This window comes from Lithobates pipiens, unplaced genomic scaffold (genome assembly GCF_037356315.1).
Source record: "Lithobates pipiens isolate NorthernLeopardFrog02 unplaced genomic scaffold, aLitPip1_a1.2 Scaffold_18, whole genome shotgun sequence".
Taxonomy (NCBI): Eukaryota; Metazoa; Chordata; class Amphibia; order Anura; family Ranidae; genus Lithobates; species Lithobates pipiens.
In genome coordinates this window covers 488,674,471-488,699,331 of record NW_027507758.1, presented here as the reverse complement: position 1 = coordinate 488,699,331, position 24,861 = coordinate 488,674,471, and the positions used below count along the sequence as shown (strand labels likewise).

General features: G+C 44.8%; 1 protein-coding gene across 1 annotated transcript in view; it reads left to right on the top strand.

Annotated features, from left to right (window-relative positions):
* Positions 1-24,861, top strand: part of DNER (delta/notch like EGF repeat containing) — a 354,000-nt gene that overhangs the window by 261,994 nt on the left and 67,145 nt on the right. Inside the window, exon 8 of the mRNA XM_077488540.1 lies at positions 6,671-6,895. Within this exon, the coding sequence (XP_077344666.1) occupies positions 6,671-6,895 (225 nt within the window). The remainder of the gene's footprint in view (positions 1-6,670; positions 6,896-24,861) is intronic.

The window sequence follows — 24,861 nt, the reverse complement described above, 5'->3', positions numbered from 1 at the left end:
CACAGCGCCGGACGTCACTTGGGGATAGATTACGGCGTCGGAGGAGGCGAACAAAGGCTGATGCAGGGGCTTCGATCTCAGGTAAGTAATTCATAATGAGCTAGTATTCTATGCATACTAGCTCATTATGCCTTTGTCTTGCAGGGTGTATTTTTTTTTCATAGGCTTTACTTCCTCTTTAATTAAATCCCAGTGCTAAATATATCATAATGAATAAAGTGCTTCCACACTTAATTGCGGGATGACATCACTTCCTGTAGCTCCACCCAGCTGTGTTTCAATGTAATGTCATATATAAAGATACTGTATCTCACAAAACTGAGTACACCCCTCTTACTTTTGTAACTATTTTATTATATCTTTTCATGTGACAACACTGAAGAAATTACACTTTGCTACAATGTAAAGTACTGAGTGTACAGCTTGTATAATAGTGCAAATTTGCTGTCCCCTCAAAATAAACTCAACACACAGCCATTAATGTCTAAACCGCTGGCAACAAAAGTGAGTACACCCCTAAGTGAAAATATCCAAATTGGGCCCAAAGGTTCAATATTTTGTGTGGCCACCATTATTTTCCAGCACTGCCTTAACCCTCTTGGGCATGGAGTTCATCAGAGCTTCACAGGTTGTCACTGGAGTCCTCTTCCACTCCTCCATGGTGACATCACGGAGTTGGTGGATGTTAGAGACCTTGCACTCATCCACCTTCCATTTGAGGATGCCTCACAAATGCTCAATAGGGTTTAGTTCTGGAGACATTCTTGGTCAGTTCATCACCTTTACCCTCAGCTTCTTTAGCAAAGCAGTTGTCGTCTTGGAGGTATGTTTGGGGTCCTTATGTTGGAATACTGCCCTGTGGCCCAGTCTCCAAAGGGAGGGGGATAATGCTCTGCTTCAGTATGTCACAGTGCATGTTGGAATTCATGGTTCCCTCAGTGAACTGTAGTTCCCCAGTCCCCAGTGACGGCAGCACTGATGCAGTCCCAAACCATGACACTCCCACCACCATGCTTGACTTTAGGCAAGACACACTTGTCTTTGTACTCCTCACCTGGTTGCCGCCACACACGCTTGACACCAGCTGAACCAAATAAGTTTATTTACATTGTTCCAGTAATCCTTGTCCTTAGTCTGCTTGTCTTCAGCAAACTGTTTGCAGGCTTTCTTGTGCATTATCTTTAGAAGAGGATTCTTTCTGGGATGACAGCCATGCAAACCAATTTGATGCAGTGTGCGTCTGGTCTGAGCACTGACAAGCTGGCCCCCGCACCCCTTCAACCTCTGCAGCAGTGCTGGCAGCACTCATACGTCTATTTCCCAAAGACAACCTCTGGATATGACGCTGAGTATGTGCACTCAACTTCTTTGGTTGACCATGGTGAGTCCTGTTCTAAATGGGACCTTTCCTGTTAAACCACTGTATGGTCTTGGCCACCATACTGCAGCTCAGTTTCAGGGTCTTGCCAATCTTGTTATAGCCTAGGCCATCTTTGTGTAGAGCAGCAATTCTTTCTTTCAGATCCTCAGGCAGTTCTTTGGCATGAGGTACCATGTTTAACTTCCAGTGACTAGTATGAGAGAGTGAGAGCAATAACACCAAATTTAACACACCTGCTCCCCAATCACATATGAGACCTTGTAACACTAATGAGTAGCATGACACCGGGGAGGGAAAATGGCTAATTGGGCCCAATTTGGACATTTTCACTTAGGGGTGTAGACACTTTTGTTGCCAGTAGTTTAGACAATAATGGCTGTGTTGAGTTATTTTGAGGGGTCAGCAAATTGACACTGTTACACGCTGTACACTCACTACTTTACATTGTAGCAAAGTGTCATTTCTTCAGTGTTGTCACATACATGAAAAGATCAAATTAAATATTTACAAAAAATGTGAAGGGTGTACTCACTTTTGTGAGATACTGTGTGTGTGTGTGTATAAATATATATAGCACTTTAATGACACTGATCAATTAATCAATTTATTTTGACATATGCACAAGCGCAATTGTACAATTACTATAGAAGACAAAGTTTTGGTGTTAGAACACAGCAGCTACGGGGGTTATTGTATGTTTCCAAAAGCATGGCTGCTTTTGTAATTTATTTAAAGCTAGACATACCCTTATTGAAATTCAGTAGAATTTCAATTAGTGTGTGGCTGTATCTGCATGACAGAAGTCAATTGTTTCATCAACTTTTGTCAAAAGGATGTGATGAAAATTTTTTCCAATCAGTGGATACAGCCAATTGGTAGCCAATCAGCTGCAGATCACTGTATCCTAACAACAGCAGAGAAGGGGGGCTGCTGTTAGAATACAATTTCACAATGAGGGGATTCCTCCATAGACCTCATTTATTTTCATTCAGTCCTCTGGCTGAACAACAAAAAAACGAAAGTTTTTTGTTCAACCCAGTGGGCTGAATGAAAAAAACTGACAGATCTCTGTAATAACACAGTCGATTTTAGCGTGGCAATCTCCCCTCGCTGTGCTATTGTATTCTGACAGGGGAGCTGCCCCCCCCCCAACCAATGGATTGCCAGATGCTGGTCGGACACTGGTTTTCCAGCATGCCTGTTTGACAGAAGACAGTCATAAGACTGGCCTCTGTCAGACAGAGAACTGTACACACAGGCCAAAAGTCATCCGGTTCCTGCTGGACCAACCGTTTTCACACGATTTTTGGGCTGTGTTTACCCAACCTCCCTAACAGAGGATTCCCCTCACTTTGGAGAAATGTTTTCTCACTTCCTGTTGTATATGTGGGACAGTAAGTGAAGGGAAATCACCCCCATAGGACACATGTAACCAAAAAAATCTGGCTTGTTTTAAACCCTACCTATCCAAAACAAGAAAAATTATTCTGCCCTAAAGCGGTAGTAAACACTGAATTTGTACACACAGGTAAGCTTAAAGTAAGTCTTGCCTGTAGGTATGATGAATATCTCCTAAACTTGTGCATGGGCAGTGATGCTCTGCATTAGGTCACACTGAATGCAGAGCACCATGCTGCAATAATGACTGCAGTGCACATATGCAGGAAGGACATCAATGTGGCTCGCCCATTCAAAAGGCTAAAGAATGCGAACCTGAAGGTTGAAAGAGTGCAGACAATGGTAACAGCACAGCGCTGGATGGCTTTGTTCTAAAAGTAATAAGATAATAAAGGCATCAGTACATTAGGATATACCACTGCGGGGGGGGGGGGGGTAAAAAAATATAGTTTTTAAAGGGCAAGACAAGGAGTTTTTAAAGGACAAGACACTTTTGGTGACATTGTCCTTTAATAAATCCCCCAGCCTTCTGATTGCAGGCAGCTTGAATTTCATGTTCAGGGGTCAAGCTCGGAGACCAGTTACTATAGCAGTAGTGGACTCCCACGAACAGCAGGATAGGTACACAGGCAGTCACCCTAGCTGATGATATGGGCTCGCCTGAGCTGCGGAGTCTAAGTACTAATCGGTGTTCACCAGAGCTCCTGATGTTGTAGAGGGATTTTGCTGCGGGTTAGTACCAGGTGACGGTCCTAAGGATCGCCCCACCAGGAGGTGAGCAGGCTGGGGTCCAGTAGCAGATAAGCATCAAAACAGAAGCATAGTCAGTAAACAAGCCAAAGGTCAGTAACAAGTAGTTGCAGATTGGGATCCGGCAGAAGCTTTGTCAAGGAAAAAGCCAAGGGTCGATAACGAGTGTCGTATGGACAGCAGAATGGAAGACAAGAGCAAGGTACTGGCTGAAGAGAGCATAATAATCTGGAAAGTGCAGAGGCATGGCTTAAATCAGGAAGTTCATAGGAGGAGCAAAGAGTTCAAGGTTCAAGACAAACCAGGTTCAAAGCAAGATCATCCAAAGAATTGTTCAGGGAACTGCCCAACATTCTAGGTTGCTCAACAAGAAGGGGCCAATCCCATGATTAAGTCGATATGACGAAACATATCGGGGCGTGGCTGTACAGCAATCACTTTTAACATTTGACGCTGCACATTGGACTAGGTAATGGAGATCCAATCCGAGCCTGAGGAGCGGGTGAGAGTGAATCTTTGTCTGCACACCTTTGGTTTAGCCGTGACCACTATACACCGCTGCAAATATCTGTTTGAAGAGCTGCTGTGATTTTATTTTTGCTTACTATGAATTCATTTGATGTGAGTGCAATAATCAAAGGTTTCTGAGTGTTTTAATTAAACTGGTTTTAACATTATCACACTATTTGGAGCACTTTATTATTTACATGTGGATAAATCCGGATTGAGGCTCATGGCTGGATATTGGAGTTCACTTAACCCCTCTTTGTGTGGTTGAAAGTGTATAAGCCAAGCACGAGAGCGCGAGGCATTTAAAGTTGGTGAGAGGGTTTTCTGAAGGGAGCGGAATCACTTGCACATATTGGTGTGGTGGAAGAAATAAGATGACACTATACAAAATGATCAATATTGGAAGAATTAGTTTATGGACAGTTTTTTCATAATTAACTTAAGATTTGTTTTCACACTTATCACAGGGTGGTTAATATTTATGAATACATTTTTATTAATATTGATGTATTTTTCACTGCAATTTTGTGTTTTTAGCGCCACTATTTTTTCACTACCTCATCTTTGATAGAAGTAAAAATACGGTTCACATTATTTTATTATTTAAAGTGGCAGCTACATTGTATAGGTATATATATACTCTAGAGGCGCAGTGGTGAGACTTCAAGTGTGGGCATTTGTTATTTGCTGACCATCAGTTTGGAAGAAGAGACGTTGCCGGACACACACATCTGCATTCAAATTCAGTTTCTTACATTGGGCTTATACCTATCTTTAGCCCGGATCTAGCAATTGTACCGCTGACACGTTCCCAGGTCCCAGTTGGCCCACTTTCAAAAGCAGCCATACTCTGAGCAACCCCTGAAGGCTAAGTAGGATTACCCACGATTACCCCAAAAAAAAAAGAATGGGGCTGTGGAACACATGCATGGAATGAAGAACTAAAATTCTTTAATATCTTCATAATCTGCAGAAGTCCCTTATGTCAGATAGCTTGCAGTTTGTGTAAGTCCTGGGGTACACTTACATATCAGTGGTCTGTATAATGTATTTGGTTTTATCATGGAATGGGAGGAATTGGCTAGGAATTAGAGATGTTCCTTCTGTGATCTTGAAGAGGAGCTTGAGTACTTTATTCCAAATGGAAAAATAAATGATGATAATGAGGCTCTGTGGGTGGGGAAAGCAGATTGTGGAAAATGTTTCCAGGCAGTGCTTTGCTTATTGGACATTATATAATACATGATATTTTGAAGGATTTCACAATGAACTGTAGCTCATATCTTACTAGTTAAAAAGATGAAGTTGTCGTGTGTCTTGCCAGTGGTGTTTCAGTATAAAAGCAATGTTCCCAGAAGTGCCTGCACACAGTTTAGCTGTAGGATGTTTTTTTCTAAAAAGCTGGAAGAAAGCCGCGAGTAAAGAAAATGAAGCTTCAGAGACCTTAGATCTCTTTTCAGAGCCAGAGCTGCTGTGCACATACGGCTTTGCTTCAGATGTTAATCAAAGCTGTACCAGACCAAAGCTGTGGGCAGAGTAACCCATGTACATAGGACATAGGATTAAATATTTGATACACTTCATGTCAAATACAAACTATCTGATACAGTGACAAGCTGCACTCTGTGGATGGACCATGTGCAAAGGCGATATAACAGACATGCTTAGAACCACCCGTTCAACATCTCCAACAAAGATCTCCACCAAAAACAGTTTTTGGCTCGATGTTAATGGAATTGGGTTAAAATCAACAGCAAAATAACATAACGTCAAGCTATGTGTTTACGGGTTTACATTTTTTCTGGAATCTAGGGAAGAGAATGGGTAGAAGGCTTACTATTGACAACTGTATTGTGTTTGTAAAAGCTACTGTGTTGCCAAGAACCTTCTGAAGCATGACATTGTCTGAGTCAGGCTTCATTTCCTGCTACAGAACTTAATATAACATTTGTTTTCGGCCAAAAACAAAAAGCAGATGTAAAATCATACGTGTCATTGCAGTGCCATAGCACTGTAAATTTCCTCCAGTGATATCCTTTGCTTTGCATGCACCACAATTTTATCTTAACAAAAGTAGCAGCAATCAAGTCAGAATGGATCAAAGAGTAAACATTAATTGTCTCATTGTTCTTAATTTTCTTAATGCTTGTCCAACCCCAGCATAAAAGTCCTACGTATGGCAGGAGGCTGCAGCTAATGGCCACTGCTCTCTGCAGTAAGTGCGGTAATCTTTGTATGGCGGTCCAACATGCCACCTCCATTATGTCATTACTACAGTACTACAATCAGCAATGTTTGTTCTCTGATGATTGCAGCACTGTAATGTTGATAAGGTGGGGAGGCATTTTGAACCACAATTCAAAGACCACGCTCCTACACAGAGAGTAATTTAGTCATTTAGAAAGGACTTTAGCTGCGGCCTCCTGCCCCGCATAAGACTTTTCATCATTAAGAATCTTGAGACTATTAACACTTTTACTCTTTTATCCTGACTTTATTGCTATCACTTTTTGTAAGGCAATATTGGGCTTTAGCTATCTCTGTAAGTAAAATGCATGAATAGGAGACAGCTTTAATGAATGTACATTGTGACAAACCTTGACTCTCTGGTGTCTGTTATATCTTTATCAGGCTTTGTAGGTTCATTCTGTGAGGAGAAAGTAGATCCATGCTCTACATCCCCATGTCTCAATAACGGGAGCTGTTTCTCTACTGGCCTGTCATTCTCCTGTCGATGTAGCCCGGGATACACAGGTCCAACCTGCGCCCAACTAGTGGACTTTTGTGCTCTGAGCCCCTGTGCTCATGGAATCTGCCGCAGCATTGGGACAAGTTACAAATGTCTTTGCATACCAGGTAAGCTATTACATAAATTCAGGCTATTAAGATACCTGTAGGAAGGCATGAAAGATAATTTGACATATCAGCAAAGACCAAATAGGAACATAAGTGAATGAATGATTGAGCAGAATAGGTTGACTGTTACATTTATAGCATTCAACCACTTGCTGAAATGCCCATACACAGGAATAGCAAAGCATTAGAAGAGATCATTCCTTAACACTTTGCTGTTTATGTGCAGTTGATGTGCAGAATGAAGGTTCCATGAATGTCTGATCAGCTTTTAACATACAATTGCATCCCTGTGTATGGGTACTATTAGTTATTGAATCATACTGTAGAAAGTCAATACAGAGAACACTGGTGATGTGCATTAATCCCTAGAAACCAATCCGTCTTCAGTTTAAGACACATATAATTAGATCTGATTTCAAGGACAAAGAATCACTGACTCATCAGTCGTCAGCTATAGTGGACTAATGAAAGCTGATCACAAGCAAGTCCCCACGCTATCATAAGATGGTTGCTAAATGGAATGGAAGGGTAATTAACCTGTAACATGTTTTAAATATTCTGCAAATTTAAAATGTATAATATTTTTCTGGCTACCTAAACAAAATAAATCTAAATGAGATGCTACAATGTGAAAACAAACCCCAAAAATGAGAAACTGCAACACTACAATAAAAAGCTCCTATAGTATAATAATTTAACACATAAAGAATAACTAAAATATTGTTCAAACCACACAAACTAAAATAAAAACAACAATACATTAAAAAAAATCCATGAAGCGAACACGACTATTCAATCAGTGGCGTTTCTTTCCATTAATTGCCAATCAGTGAAAAAGTCCACAGAAATCCTTGTGATCCCCCATTATTAAACCATGCTGCCTTAACCAAAGCGATGTAGAAAACTCTCGCCTTAGTTATATCCTTTCTATTATAGCAAGGATATAGTACTAATTAGGCAATACAGCTCTGTTCCTCCTTTGGAAATCTTTGATTGTAATACAGGCAATAAACCTTTCAACATGGGTCAGCTGAATTGCTCAAAGAAGGAAAGACAAATCAGCTCCTTGTAGTGTAACTCTTTCATTCAGCAATCAAATGAACAAATCTACTTGCGGAGTTTTCCAAAGAGGTCGTTTTTCAGGAGTAGGCGAAACTTCAAAGATTATAATGATTTCAGCACCCAATCAAGAATTGAACTGATATATTTATTGAGAAGGTTTATAATAACATAGTTGGCAACATTGTAAAAAAAAAATTCAGGACACTTTTTTGGTAGTAGGCGGAGTTGTGTTCTAATTAGGGGGCGGGACATGCGGTTATAGGCGTGGCATAGGAATAGGATAAAATGCGGCGCGCTACACACGCTACGGCAATATATGGGCGTGGTTTACATAAAATAGTGGGCGTGGCTTGCATGGAGTGTGGCTCAAAGGGGTGTGGTTAGTATCTGAGATGAATGCGGGATGGAGAGGGAAAGGGGGGGAGGGATGGAGGGACAGCAGCCCCCCCAATCCTACACCACAATAGCAATGTGTTTTCCAGAGTTTGACAATCAGCAGATAAAGATACTCCAAATACCTGGTGTTAGCGCTTCAATCATCCCGGCGCCATGATTGTTATGGTGTCAGGATGATTGAAGCGCATTATTTCTATTATTACATTGTAATATGAAATGAAATCATTCAACTCACCATAATGCAGAATCAGTGGGAGCCATGAGCGCGTCACTAGCCACGTTGCCTGCCACCAGATGCCATCAGGTGCCCCATCAGAGCAGCCTTCCTCACATCTGGTGTCCATCAGAGCAGCATTCCTCACATCTGGTGTCCATCAGAGCAGCATTCCTCACATCTGGTGTCCATCAGAGCAGCCTTCCTCACATCTGGTGTCCATCAGCGGAGCCCCTCCTAACATCTGGTGCCCCTCTGACATCCAGACTCTGACTGCGCCCCTCTGACATCCAGACTCTGACTGCGCCCCTCTGACATCCAGACTTACTGGTGCCCCCTCTGACATCCACAGACTGGCCCCCTCTGACATCCACAGACTGGCCCCCTCTGACATCCACAGACTGGCCCCCTCTGACATCCCATCCACAGACTGGCCCCCTCTGACATGACATCCCATCCACAGACTGGCCCCCTCTGACATCCCATCCACAGACTGGCCCCCTCTGACATCCCATCCACAGACTGGCCCCCTCTGACATCCCATCCACAGACTGGCCCCCTCTGACATCCCATCCACAGACTGGCCCCCTCTGACATCCCATCCACAGACTGGCCCCCTCTGACATCCCATCCACAGACTGGCCCCCTCTGACATCCCATCCACAGACTGGCCCCCTCTGACATGACATCCACAGACTGGCCCCCTCTGACATCCCATCCACAGACTGGCCCCCTCTGACATCCCATCCACAGACTGGCCCCCTCTGACATCCCATCCACAGACTGGCCCCCTCTGACATGACATCCACAGACTGGCCCCCTCTGACATCCCATCCACAGACTGGCCCCCTCTGACATGACATCCACAGACTGGCCCCCTCTGACATCCCATCCACAGACTGGCCCCCTCTGACATGACATCCACAGACTGGCCCCCTCTGACATGACATCCCATCCACAGACTGCCCCCCCTCTGACATGACATCCCATCCACAGACTGGCCCCCTTCTGACATGACATCCCATCCACAGACTGCCCCCCCTCTGACATGACATCCCATCCACAGACTGCCCCCCCTCTGACATGACATCCCGTCCACAGACTGCCCCCCCTCTGAAATGACATCCCATCCACAGACTGGCCCCCCCCTGACATGACATCCCATCCACAGACTGCCCCCTCTGCCATCCCATCCACAGACTGCCCCCTCTGCCATCCCATCCACAGACTGGCCCCGACATACCGTCCTTCACGTTGCCGCACCGCGCGGAGACTAACTTTGAACTGTGGCGCCGCCCACTGCACATTACACAAACACTGGCAGCGGGGGAGGGCGCAGGTTCTCTATTGAAGACCAGCTTCTGATCCTCTTAAAAATGCCGGCCGCCGACCTCGAACAAACCGAATTTCCCAGGACATTTCCCGGGACAAAATTAATTCGGGACAAATGTCCTAATCCCGGGAATGTCCCGGGAAATTCGGGACAGTTGGCAACTATGTAATAAGGCTAATATTATGAGGTTAACAGGAAGTAGCCATGATAGGAAGAAGAATTAAGTAGAGAACATGGAAAGGGGTTTAAGATATAAACAAAAGAATATAAGGATGTGGCTTTTATTACTAATATAAATATCAAATTCATGTTTATGTTTTTTATTTTATCATAGTATAATTTTTGTTATAAAGTATGCGGATATATACTCATAATTTAAAAATCTTGAATGCAGTATTAAAGGGGAACTGCAGTCACACTCGCATACATACATTGTAAATATCTTTGCCATTCTGAAGCTTCCCTCCAACTACTTTGCATATTATTTTATATATAATGTGATTCTGTAATTGCCAAATATGCTGCAGAAATCTCCCTCCACCGAGTCTGGCTGCAACTAATTTAACTGTGGGCAGCTGAAGCTGCTGCCTGTTCACTTCCTGGATTTACACAGACACAGAGGCACACCTCCAGCTCTGCAGCTCTCATTGCCTCTTTTATGACTCTTCCTTCCTGGCAAACTGAGAGAGAGGGAGAGAGTTGTGCATGATATCATAAGCCTAGGCTTTTTACCAGACAAGAAAGAGGAAGTGGGCTGTATAAGATATTTACTGGGAGAAAACTATCTTAAGTTAAAAGTTAAAACAACAAGGGCAGAGGATTTAATAGATGGATAGATGAAAAATGACTGAAGTTCCACTTTAAGTGGCCTTAGTGTGTTGTGAATTGTAGTAATTTTGTACATGAAAGATCATCTTGTCCTTGCCCCTGTTGCACTAAGGCTACTTTCATACTGAAGGCATTTTTCAGTTTTAGTGCTAAAAATAGTGCTTGAAAACTGCCTCCCATGCCACCCCAATGTGAAAGCCCGAGTGCTTTCACACTGGGGCAGTAGGCTTGTGGGACGTCACAAAAAGTCCTGCAAGCAACACCTTTTGAGCGGTTTGGGAGCACTGCATCCAGTGCTCCTAAACTGCCCCTGCCCATTGGAATGAAGGACCTGAAAAGCAATTCGGAAGCATGGCAACACGTGCGGTTTTAACCCTTTCTTCGGCAGCTAGTGGGGGTAAAATGAGTGACGCTTTACTGCTAAGGCAGCACGGCCCCAATTTGAAAGTAGCTTTTATTATGCAAAATGTATAACATGCTCAAAGCGCTTGTGCCCAGATAATCAAACATTTTCTAGTGTGATTTGTTAGCTAATAAATAGCTAATTTTCCTTCTTAATAAAGTTATTTTTCAGGCTTTACATTCTCAGTGGACCAGTGGTGGCTGGTGGGGTTTTTATTTTGGGGGGGGTACAGCAAACAACCCCCCCGGCCGCCGGCGGAGTGGCACTAGCACAACTGCCACCTACCCCCCACCCCCAGGTGGCACGACACTGCACTAACATGAATCTATCCACTGCACATAGAGAGTGGCAAGGAGAGAGGGGCGGAGCCCAGGCGCCCCTATAATGGACGGGCTGCCACTGCAGTGGACTGTACTGATTCTACTCCTTCATATACATATGGGTAGGCTTTGCCCCTGCCCTATCTCAGGACCGGTTATACTATAAGAGTAGGTCTCCTCCCTGCCCACAGCATTCTCGTAACTTAGAATCACTGCGCAGCCCTTTTTTTTGTTTTTGTTTCGGGAAGGACCTATATGCTGTCCTGCTTTCATCAGGAAAGGAAAATTACCATTAGGCAAGTACAAAATTTTACTCATTCCTAACACAACATGACAGCATATTGTATGGGATGTACCAACTCACCAGAGGACAAGGGTGGGTACTGCTGAAGTGTTTGAGTTGAGGATTAGATCTATCTCCACTAACGACTGAGATGTATTGTAGTTAAGGCTGCTGGGTCCACAAGAATGGACCCCCAGCGTGTTGAATGTAGACCAGGTCATAGTTTACATATTAAATCTGGAGGGACTCCTTTGGAGTTCCATCCATGGATGCGCAATTAGTTTGGAAGAGCAGTCTCTGCCCTTATCTGATAGATTTGTCCTAGCCATCTAGGCCCTTTGACTGACTTGATCCGCACCCCTGCGATTGTCTTTGTTAGACAGTGCTTGTCCTCTGATGTTGTTTTTCTCCTTGAAGAAGGGCCAATTCTATGTCTCACTTCAAACTTGAATCTATTTTCAATGTTTGTGGTACTTCAAACACTTTAGTTTGGATATGCCAGAAGGACGATATTCTAACCCAGGTTGCAAGAGATTCCAACCTTTGTATAATGTTGAGGAAGAGACTAGAGCCATTTTGCCTGATAATTTTAGCAACAAGGTATTTTATAGTTTGACACTTGGATGTCCAAGATCCTTCTAGATTAGCCATACAAAAATACTTATTCCGTGTTACTAGTCATATTGAGGATGTCTTATTCCTCTGAATGGAGAGCGAGACAATGTGTCTCACACTATTTGGAAGACCCCAGGGGGAAAGAATAATCTGCCTAGGTCTTTCGAAATTGGTTGCCAAGATATGCAACCGTTACTGGATCCCAGAGAGTGAGGACACGACGTTTCATCTATCCTTTAATGCTGTCTCTAGGCTTACTAGTATACAATTAAATCCTTACAGCAAGGAACAGATAATTCCATCCTTTAAATTCTGTAGGGTTTTCTTGTATCTAATGTACTTGAAGTCTGGAGTAGGCGCTCTGACCTCCATAGGATTTCAAAGACTAAAAGTTGAGACCTCCACTTCTTGGTCTCCAGCATCTAGATATAACTTGTATGAATTTGGAAGATACCATTGACCACGCTGTATGAGGTGTTGGATCTCAGGAAGGAGAATAGGAGGTTCTCGGATGTAAGACTGTAACCATGGATATCATGGCCTGCAAGCCACAGGGCAATTATTGTTATCACCATCGAACGGCTGCGAATCCAGATTAGGATCCTGGAGACTTAGGTTTGTTCAATATACATATTGGCTAATCTGCAGACCCAGCTGGCTTTCATTCGTTTCTCTGCTTCCATCTCTGGGAAGCCACCCAGGTTACTGTCAGACCAATATCTTGATATCCTTACTTGTTGCCAATCCCTTGACCAGCTTGTTGGTTTGGAGACTGTCCCTTGTCATTCAACGGCTTTTGTACCTTACGCCGTCTGGCAGTAAGTTCTAGAAAACCCTAACCCAACATGCTGTTAGACCTGACTGGGAGATACCTCAACAGAAGTCAACAGACGTTGACTAGTTTTGCATTCCTTCTTGACAGCGAAGATAGGTCTTCCCCATTTTGCTGAGTTTTGCAGCATAGTTGAGGCTCTTTTGTTGCATTTCGGAAAGACTTCGGTCTACGACTAATTCTGACTTTTGGACCCTTGTCCTCCATTGGCACGAATACCCAGCGAGTAACAACTTGTGATGATTGGTATGCCTAATAGCTGATATGCTGAAAGATTAGTTAGCTTAGCTACCTCCCCAAAAGGGGACTTGTCTCTTCCGTGGAGTCACTGTTCCTGGTGCAGGAAGTAAGTCTTTCCGTACTACAAAACCAGTTAATACAGTTGTCAATCTTCCTTGGGCCCCTCAGACAACATGGGTTACTACAGGCTACTTTACTGCTCTTGCAACCGTGGGATGCAGCCAATGGGAAAGAGCTATTTGTTCAAGATACTTATACTGTTGCTCTCTCTGGGGGTAACTTTGTTGTATTTTTTCAGAAATTCAGAACTGCTTCCCGGTAGGTCATTGTTGTAATGAGATTAGTTGGTCTCTAGATGATGGCTCCTCCCTACTTGATCACAGTCTGGAGGAAATGGAGGAAATGAATTGAATTGGCAGAGAGGAATGGAATATTCCATTGGCTTCCTTAATGCACAGGACCCACGGATCCTAAGCTCAAATTTACACATAACTCTGTCAGCTGTCAGCTGACCCTACTGGCTGGCTTGGGTTTAGGCAAATAGATGATTATTGATTCTTTATTCTCCTCTATAGTCCTCCCAGGTTTAACCTGTCATATATTCCTTGTCACTTTGCCTTTTGGCTATCCTCTGGTCAATGGCGATTAACATAAGGGATTAATCCTCCATCCTCCTTCTAGATATCACCAGATCCGACTTGAACAGTCACCACTCTTAAAAGTGGTATGTGTTTACTTGTGGGATGAGCCATAAGGGTTCACTTACCCCAATGATTACTGGAGAAACAGTATACATCTTGTATCCGCACTGGCTGAACTGCACCATTGGCTACTCCACTTTCAATCTAGGATCCGCCATCATAGAGAGTTTATCACTGACCAGAGCTCTGCTTTCATCCTGTCTGGGGTCCTGACAGTCTGGCTACCGAAGTGAGCTCAATTGCAGGTCACAAAACACTACTTAATAGTAGTATGAACCTTCTTCATCTCCATTTGCTGTCCCAGGGTCTCTGCTTTTGAGGCAGAGGTACCCTTTAGATGACTGAATAGCTTAGTATCTGAGTTCCATACAGTCAGTTTGGGTTAAAGTATCCACATTTTTCTTCTGATATGCCAACTTGCCATAGCAATTTCCCAGAAGCAAGTTAAGGCTGACCCCTCTGGCTGGTCTGATAAAGACTCCCTGGCCAACTGCTTCTGCAGTAGAGGTTGCCTTTAAATAAACCCAGTTGTTTGATTAGGCTTGATATGGAACCATTAGTGACTGTAGGCTTCTGAGTGTCTGCCCATTTGTCCCTGCCTCTGGCCTGCAACTTTGTTTTGCATTTTAGCCGACACACCAGTCACCACCAGACCACTATGATTATTGTAGAGATTTCTTGATCTACCTCTTCTGGCAGTTAAATACATAGTGGTTCCTTCCGGGCTTCAGAGGGCCTGTCCCTTGTTGCAGAAGCAGGTTGACTGGTTTTGGCTTGAGGGCTGGAGAGATTTACACTCATAGTATGCCCATAATGTGCACTATTTTAGAATATAGCATATACCTACCTGCCCTCAACTTAGTTAAAGTTGATGATCTCTAGAAAGGCTGATTGCTACTGGTCCACATATGAGCTGAAAGCCTGGAGCCATGCCTGGGAGTATTTTCCATCAGTAGTAACAACTACAAACCACATATCTCTCTGTGGGGGTACCACAACTAACACAAGCAATCTACATATTGCTACAGGTACTATGGAAATGCAACTAAGCAGATCTTGACTTTTATTTTAGTACCAAGGTCAGCATGTAAATGCATAGAAATAAACACATAGCAGTCACTCATACTGTAGAGTTAATGTAATCGCAGGCAAGCAGTGCAAGTTAATAGTCTGACAATAAGCACTAGCGGGCTAACCTACCTTAGACACATGTACCGCCAAGGATCATACCACAACCAAGGATCAATACACAGTAAGCTCAGCCTGCAGGGCCAGGTCCTGCATTAATAGGAAAGGACTCGGTATCACCTGTTATCAGTCTAAGCATTAGCAATACTGCAGACACAGACTTCAACCTGTGAAACATTAGTAAACAGAGTGGCCCTATGGACAGCCAATAAGATTCGCATGTGTGATATATGCTTTTCAGAAATGCAAACTAACAGCATACCAGCAGACAATAAGTCAAGCCTGTAGGGCCAGGCTTTGCTCAGTTAATAGGAAGGCTTAAGCCCAGCACAGCACACCTGGTATCAGCATTAGCAGTATTGCAGACACAAACCACAACCTTTCAGAGATGCAAGCTTAACAACATACTTGCAGCAGTAACTGAATTTTATTGATTTGTGCACCATGTGGTGCCTTACCAGGTGCATGCTTCATGACCAAACAGAAAGTCCAATGAATGTCCATTCACAGCATCATGATAAAGGAGCAATCCCTAAAGACCAGATGCCCTCACCCCCTTGCTTCCTGGATCCTGAGGGGGGGAGGTCTCCCCCATAGAGGCGTTCATGTCTGCCTGTACAGTGGGGAGCTTCGACAGAGAGACTTGAACCTGTGCGGCTTGGCCAGAAGCGTCTGGCAAGGTGAGGGAAAAATTAAAAACCCTGCTTTCAGCAGTAGCATAAGAGGCTGTAGCAGTGAGGGAAAAAAAAGAGAAAGCTGCAGGCAGGGAGGAGACCTACTCTTATAGTATAACCAGTCCTAAAGTAGAAACGGGGACGAAGCCTAGACATATGTATATGCTGTCATGCTGTGTCAGGAAAATATGATTTGATCACACCCCCTCTGAGGTTAGAAAAATATGATTTGATCCCACCCTGTCTGAGGTTAGAAAAGTATTGCCGCATACACACGATCGGAATTCTCGTCGGAAAAAGCTCTGATAGTTTTCCCGACGGAATTCCGACGGAATTCGGCTCAAGCTGTCTTGCCTACACACGGTCACATCACATTCCGATCATTTATAACATGGTGACGTACAACACGTATGACGTGACTAGAAAAAGGAAGTTCAATAGCCTGTAGCCAATAGCTTCTGTCTCGTAGTTGAATCTGAGCATGCGTGATTTTTGGCGTGTCGGAATTTCATACACACGATCGGAATTACCGATAGAAAGTTTTTCTGTCTGGAAAATTGAGAACATGCTTTCAATTTTTGGCTGGCGGAAATTCGGACAGCTAAATTCCGATGGAGCATACACACGGTCGCATTTTCCGATGAAAAGCTCTCATCGGTCTTTTTCTATCCGGAATTACGATCGTGCGTACGCGGCATTAGATTTTATCCCACCCTGTCTGAGGTTAGAAAAGTATGATTTGATCCCACCCTGTCTGAGGTTAGAAAAGTATGATTTGATCCCACCCCTCTGAGGTTGGAAAAATATGATTTGAACCCACCCTCTATGAGGTTAGAAAAGTATGATTTGAGCCCACCTGCTCTGAGCTTTCAAAAGTATCCCCACCCGATCTAAGGTTAGAAATATGCAATCTCTCTGAGGGCTGTGTTAGGCACAGGCACAGACACCGCTGGCAAGAGAGTAGATCAAGTATAAGTGGAGACAGCAGTGCCTGTTGTACTGACAATTTTGTCTTTTTAGGGGTTTTGCAACCCCTAGTAGATTCTCTGCAGTGTACGTTTAGTAAACCGCTGACAAATCCAGCTGCAAGAATGTTAATGTTGAGGAGACACGTCACCAACTTTAAAAATTGCAGGTAAAAGTACAGAAATGTCAAGTATTTTACTTCCAATACATTTATTTTTTATTTTTTAGCTAGTCATATTAACGATAGAAAGTTCCTCTCATGCTCTTAAGTTGAAAAGTCAAGTATTTAAATACTTACTTGCCGTTTTTCCTTTTCATAAACATTTTTTCATTGATTTAAGTTGTGCCTCTGAACTTGCTAGCAAATTTGACTACTTCATGATTAGTCAATTCCTAGCACAGCCTCCTCCCTCCTTGCATGGCATAGCCTACATGTCTTCTGGGAATGTCCAGTTACTGTTAATTCTGGCCCAGCTGCTCTGCTCCTCCACCCATTTTCCTACAATGTACTTAACCTATGATGTAGCTGGTGGGGAATGAGCAAAGAGGCATAGTATAGAGCAGTGGTAGTCAACCTATGAGCTAAAGGGGGCCTCAAATACAGCCCAACACCAAAGGGCCGTACATAATAATCAATACATGTAATGCTTGATAGATCTGTCAGAACTACAGAGGAAATGAGGGTCAGAGAGTGTGGGCACTCTACATTTTTGGCCGGGGATATGCTGCAGAAGACAATATGAAACAGGAAACATGTTACATGAGGCTTGTACAGATCAATGCTATTACCCTATTCAAGGTTCCCACGACCTACCAGTACTACAAAAAAACCTTAAAGTGTTACTAAACCCACAGCAGTAAAATCAGTCTGTATATGCAGTAAAGCATGCTTGATATACTCACTGTAAAACCTAAGGGGTTAATCCTCTGCATTGTGTAAAAAGGCTGTTTGATCCTATCTTCTCTGATCCTCGCTTCTTCCATTGTCCCCAATCCATCTCCTGATAGAACAGAGGCTAGATGACAATCTCCAAATGCTCAGTTTGGTGTGTAATGCTAGAGAGTTGTTTTATTTTTCTTGGGAGAGTGCATGTGATCAGCACAGGATCAATCAGCACTGTCCAGACAGAGGGTCAGGGGTCCTGCAGCCTCATGGGACAATCAGGGGAGAATGAAAACTCCTCCTACAAGCTTTAACCAGACACGGATAGAAAAGTTATTTAGCAGTTTATATTTACTAAAATAATTGAATTTCCATGTTCTGTGTGCTGTGGGAGACCAGATATAGTGAATGCAAGGTGCTGGGTTTAGTAACACTTTAACAATGGTTTTGGGTAGAGTTGATCTTTCATTTTCATCATTATAATATTAAGGTTTGTGATGTCCAAATGCTTTTCATTGTACAAGAACAGAAACCTTTAAGGCATCCTATTTACAAATCCCTAGGTTGCAGTATCATTATATAACCAAGGCATATGCAACTGATATTTGCTTTTTACAGCATTTAAATGAAAAATCTGGATCTACTCCTACAGGCTTTGAGGTAGATTTTATTACAAATCCAGTATGTGGGTAGAGACTTAGCAGCCAGGTCCCATTAATAAAAGTTGCAGTATGATATTTGTTGTGCTTCCTACGCACACTACTCCGCTATTATTTCATATATTAAATCTGTAATGCTGGTATTTAAGCTTCTGTAAAAATTCTGTTTCTAATAGCAATTTGGTTGCCAACTATACTGCAAGCTTATTAAAGCTACTTGTCGTGTTCAGCTCAACACAAAACAAAGCCAAGTCCTCTAGTGCAAATTGAGCACCTGCAGAGAAGCAAGGACCACTTTGAACGTAGATGAAACAAGATGAGCAATTCAAAAAATGCTTGGGTGAAAGGTGAAGTTTACTGCCTAAAGTATTGGAGCATACACATGCCAAGCAGTAAAATGAAAACGTGCATTGATATTCAACTGAAATTATTATTACAGGCAAAAATAACTCCAGGCAAATACAGTGCTGTGAAAAAGTATTTGCCCCCTTCCTGATTTTGTATTTTATTGCATATTTCTCAAAACCTAAATGATTCAGATCAACAAACTAATTTTATTATTACACAAAGATAACCTGAGTAAATCTAAGATGCAGTTTTTAAATTATTATTTCATTTATTAAGGGAAAAACCCTGTGTCAAACCTGCCTGGCCCTATGTGAAAAAGTAATTGCCCTCTCCCATGCTGAATCATAAATGAACTGTGATTAACCACAACGTTATGGAAAGCTGATTTAAATTTCACTTGCCACACCCAGGCCTAATTACTGCCAGACCTGTTGAATAAGGAAATCACATAAATAGAAGCTGTCTGACAAAATGAAACACACTAACAGATCACAATAAGCCACACATCCTGCCACAATGTCTAAAAAAAATCAAGAACAGATTAGAAACAAAGTAATGTACATGTATAGGTCTAGGAAGGGTTTCAAAGCCATTTTTAATGCCACGTACACACGATCGAAATTTCAGCCAGCAAAAGACCGATGAGAGCTTTTCATTGGAAAATGCGACCGTGTGTATGCCCCATCAGAATATAGCTGGCCGAATTCCCGCCAGCAAAAATTTGAGAGCAAATTCCGATTGTGTGTATGCAATTCCGACGCGCAAAAACTCACGCATTCTGAGATTTAACTAGGAGATGGAAGCTATTGGCTACTGGGTATTGAATTTCCTTAATCTAGTCCTATCGTACGTGTTGTACCTCACTGCATTCTTGACGGTCGGAATTTGGTGTGACTGTGTGTATGCAAGACAGCTTGAGCGAAATCCTGTTGGAATTCTGTCGAGAAAACCATCAGAGCTTTTTCCAACCAAAATTCCAATTGTGTGTACGTGGCATAAGGCTTTGGAACTCGGGAAGAGAGAGCCATTATCCACAAATGGAGATAACTTGGAACAGTGGGAAACCTTCCCAGCAGTAGCCTGCCTACAAAAATTACTCCAAGAGCAATGATAACGACTCATCCAGGAGGTCATAAAAGAACCCAAAACAAGATCTAAAGAAATGCAGGCCTCACTTGCCTCAGTCAGGTAAGTTCAGTGTTAATGATTCAACAATAAAAAAGAGACTAGGCAAAAAACACATCCATGGGAGAGTTCCAAGGCCAAAGCCACTGCTGACCAAAAAGAACACAAAGGCTTATTTCACATTTACCAAAAAACATCTTGATTTTCCCAAAGACTTATGCCCTGTACACACGACCGGTTTTTCCGTCAGAATAAACCCAGAAGGTTTTTCCGATGGAGTTCCGCTGAAACTATCGTGCGTACACACGATCACACCAAAGTCCGGTCATCAAGAACGTGGTGACGTACAGCATGTACGGTGGGACTAGAAAAAGGAAGTTCAATACCCAATGCGCCACCCTTTGGGCTCCTTCTGCTAATCTCGTGTTAGTAGGAATTTGGTGAAAGACGATTTGCGCTTTTCAGACTCCAGCTTTTTCAGATTGTTTTACTGCTGTTCAGTTTGTGCTTGTGGGTTTGTATCTGGTTTTCAGTCAGTTCGTATCTGTTTTTCATTGTGTTCTGGTTCGCTCGTTGCTGACCTTGTTGTTCTTCAGTGTGTTCTGTTAAGTTCGTTCTGACCAGCCAACCGTATTGAAACCATGGTACGTACTTGTCGTAGAGTTCGTGCTGTGTGGGGGCTTGGTGTTGGTGTTTATACTTTGACCCAAGCCCAGTCCATGAACAGGGGAGGAGGATTTCATGGACCAAGAATTGGTTACTCCAGCGTGACCAATTCTCGCACATGCCTTTGCTTCATGAGATCCAGGAGAATAATCCTGATGATTTTTCACCATCTGTTGGCTTTGATCACCCCTTATATCAGCAGGCAGGATACCTGCATGTGGCAAGCCATCACTCCAGAGCAGGGCTAGTCGCCATCTTGCGGTACTTGGCGACTGGGAGAAGCCTGCAGGACCTTAAGTTCTCAACAGCCATTTCCCCCCAGGCTCTGGGGATCATTATTCCAGAGACCCATTCTGCCATCATTCAGGTCCTGCAGAAGGACTATATTAAGGTAAGTTTTCTCCTTAACATCACATTATATGTGTTTAATGTTTTCTAATGTATTGTATTTATTTGATCATTCCCTAATTACCATGATTGGAATATGCTGTGAATGTCCCCTTTATCCTCATGCATGCTGGAAGCTTTTAATGCTCCTTTTTTGGCCTACATGCATATTTACCTTCACTAACCTCCCCAGCATGCTATCCTGGGCCCATATACACCTATAGCCTGTCCCTTAACAATGTATATTGTCAGCTCCATTGTACTGCTTTCCCCGAAACACCCCCTAAAATGTGCCCAAATGTTATATGTGTCCTTAAATTCAGGCAGAGTGCTGGAGGCTTTTTTTTTGGGCTTCCAAAGTCACCTCAAACCCTTCCTCCCCATACAATTTTATCAATGGGCCATCAGAGGGGGTGAGGAATCTAATAAGTGGGCCTTATATTTTTGTCTTTAAATACTCCTTAAAATAAATGTTATATTGATGTTGACCAAGAATGTTTGTGTCTAATCTGCTTGCAGTGTTATGTGCAAAAGTACCTATATTTTTTTTTTTCTTGTTTGACTCCACAGTTTCCTTCCACGCCACAGGAATGGCAGACTGCGGCCTCCCATTTTGCTGACCATTGGGATTTTCCCAACTGTGGAGGGACTATAGATGGGACACATGTCCACAATGTGCCACCACCCCATTCGGGGTCTTACTATTATAACTATTAGGGGTCTAATAGTGTAGTGTTAATGGCGGTGGTGTCGGCACACTATGAGTTCCTCTATGTGGACGTGGGGAAGAATGGCCGGATGGAGGATAGAGGAGTCTTTGCCCAGAAGGAGTTTTTCCAGCGTCTCCAGACTGGTGGCCTGGCATTGCCACCTTATGCAGATAACATGGAATGACTCCCCTTTGTCTTTATTGCAGATGAAGCCTTCGGTCTGGGCGAGCCCCTGATGAGTATATCTTTATAAGGGTATCGGCGCAAAATATTTGAATAAAAATGAAAATTAAAACAGCCAAACAGATATGTGTGCATATATATATATACCCACATATATGCTTGGTACCCAATTGAATTTTGTCTCTGCTGCAGTCAAAACAAGCCTGCTCTACTCGTGAGTGGACTGAGATAAACAAATATATATATATATATATATATATATATATATATATATATATATATATATATATAAATGGACTGCGCCAACTAATTTAAAAAATTTGATTTTCCTATTATTATGTATCACCACTTCTATGTAAAAGAACGTGACATTCCTATTATTATATATCACCACTTCTATTTGAAACCATGAACCTTGATACCGAATGCTAGTACCACAGTGCCTTGTTATAAAACCTTAGACCCGCTGCACATATGTCACACAAGCCAACATATAAATGCAAATCTACTAATAACAAACATAATAATTAAAAAAACCATAGACCCAATTATAGTGAAGGCATGGTGAAAACAACCATTCAAAAATGATATACTATATATCACTTCTGCTGTGAATGAAATAATGTAAAAAAGCAATTATATCACAAGTGAAAAAGTCCAGCAAAACAATCTCATACGTGTTTCCAAGTGACTGATGTATCACAAATCTGGATAGCCCCAGTGAGTGGTCAGCCTCCTTTTCCAGAGAGGACCGGAGCGAAAATGGAGCTGGGAGGAATGTAGAGGAGGGCTGGGCATGACAGTGTGTCAAGTGACACACTAAGGGGTGGGGTTTTAGAGCAGGTAGGCGGAGGAAAAAGGAAGGGGAGCGGCCATATAAAAAGAGGGCGGAGTCACGAACGGGCAGTCGGAAGGGAGGACGCGCGAGGAGGCAGTTTTTTCACTGCTCCTCGTTTTTTCACCTGGAAGATGGCGGACACGGCGGCGTTGCTGGAGCAGCTCCGAGCGGCGGCGGCATCCAGAGGGCCCGATTGGTTGCAGCGGCAGGTCGCGGCGGTGCTGGCGGACACGGACGGACGGCGGGACATTGGCGGACGGGCTGGAGAGGACGGCGCGGCAACACGCGGCAGGATCTCAAGGCCGCCATCAAGGTACTCTCCCGGGGCTATAGCGGGGCCTTCCCGGGGGGCCAGGAGTCCGAGGGGGGATCAATCGGTGCCGCCAGCAAAGAGGAGCCAGACTGCTTTCCCGGCGGGGCCTGGACGGCCTGCACGCCGCGGCCCCGTGACAGGGGGCGGGGCCACGGGCCTACATGGCGCCGCTTCCCCGGGGGTGAGGAGGGGAAGATCCCCGACCATGTCGTCCCCGGTGGCTCTGCACGAGCCAAGGGGAAGAAGCAGCCACACAGCCAGGAGCCCTGCTGGGGATGGGGACTTGTGGGTGGGGGGGGGATCGGGACTCTGCATTGGTGTCGCCCCCAGCAGCTCTGCACGAGCTGAGGGGGAGGGGTGGGAGGTCCGCACGGGACTCTGCTAGGAAGGGGAGGGAGCCGGGCCCGGTGGTAGCTGGACCAGTCACCCCTGCAGCTCTGCACAAGCCGAAGGGAGTCCGTGGCAGGAGGTCATGCAGCGTGCAGAAGAGGAAGCAGCCGGCGGCCACCGGGCAGGCCGCGTCAGGCACCCCGGCGGCTTTGCACGAGCCGCGGGGGGGGTCACCTGGGAAGCGTCAGCTCCTGCCTCTGTGGATCATGCTCGTGGGTCTCTGGATGGCACAGTGGGTGGGCGGACGCCGCCGTGTGCAAGGGGACAGGACTTTCGCGGCAGGAGTGGTGCCAGGGCCGGCCCACCTGCGTGCTCGGAGGGAGGACTGTGTCGTCGCTTGGCCGGCTCGGCGCCGGCGGAAGATCGGGCCGGGGCGCGGAGGCGCCCGGCGTCCAGGAGCCCCTCCCCGGAGGGGCTGCCGCTCATCGAGAGTCAAGATGCTGGGAGTCGGTCGGAGGGCGAATTATCGGATGAAGCGGAGGAGCAAGCGGCGGGGGAGGTCAGCGCTGCGGCTGTTGGAGCGGCGCCCAGTCAGCCCGGTAAGTCACATGAAAATGTTGATTTTGCTAATGTGTTGCGGGGTTTGTTGGGTGGGGCTGCTGTGCGGGGGGGGCGGCTGTGTCTCCCGCTACGCTGTTGGCGGGTCCTGTCCAACCGCGGGTGGGGAGTGGGGCAGCGGTACCGGGTGCCGGGGGTCCGTTACTGGCGTTGCTGGAGGGTCTGCGGGCTTTGGTGGGCCAGTTCGAGGGTGGTCAGGGGGCCGCGCCGGCTGAGTCACCCCCGGGCGGGTCCGCGGCGGGCGTGGTGCCGGCCGCCGGCGGTGTGCAGGGCCCCTCCTCCGCGGAGATGCAGACGGTCCAGGCGGCGGTGCAAGCAGCGGAGAAGGTGAGTGCGGCAGTGTCAGGGACCATGGAGACCGCTGGGAGAGCCGACATCGTGCGGATCGCGGATGCGGCGCACTGCGAGGTGTATGTGTGCTTCGAGGGACCGTTAGGAGCCCACTTGAAGCAGGATGTCCGGGACAAAATTTGGAAAGGGGAGTATGTGGAGATTTTCTCCTTGCTGCCTCTTGAGAAGTTTAATCTGGACAGGGTGAAACCGGACGACACGAAGAAGGAGGACGAAGAAAAAAGGCGTTACCGCCTGATTCCGCGGACATTTGCCAATTGGCTCCAAGCCTTCGCTATCTTTGCAAGTGTAGTCGGTGAGAAGAACCCCGAACACTGTTCGACGTTATTTTGTTACATGGACGCCATCGGGGAGGAGTATCGTGTTTACGGGGGCTCTGCATGGCTGCGCTATGACGAGCAGTTTCGACAGCGCAGGGCGGTACGCCCGGCCTTGCGCTGGGATCATAAGGATATTAGCCTCTGGATGCGGCTAATGGCGTCGGCTAGGGCCCCGCCTCA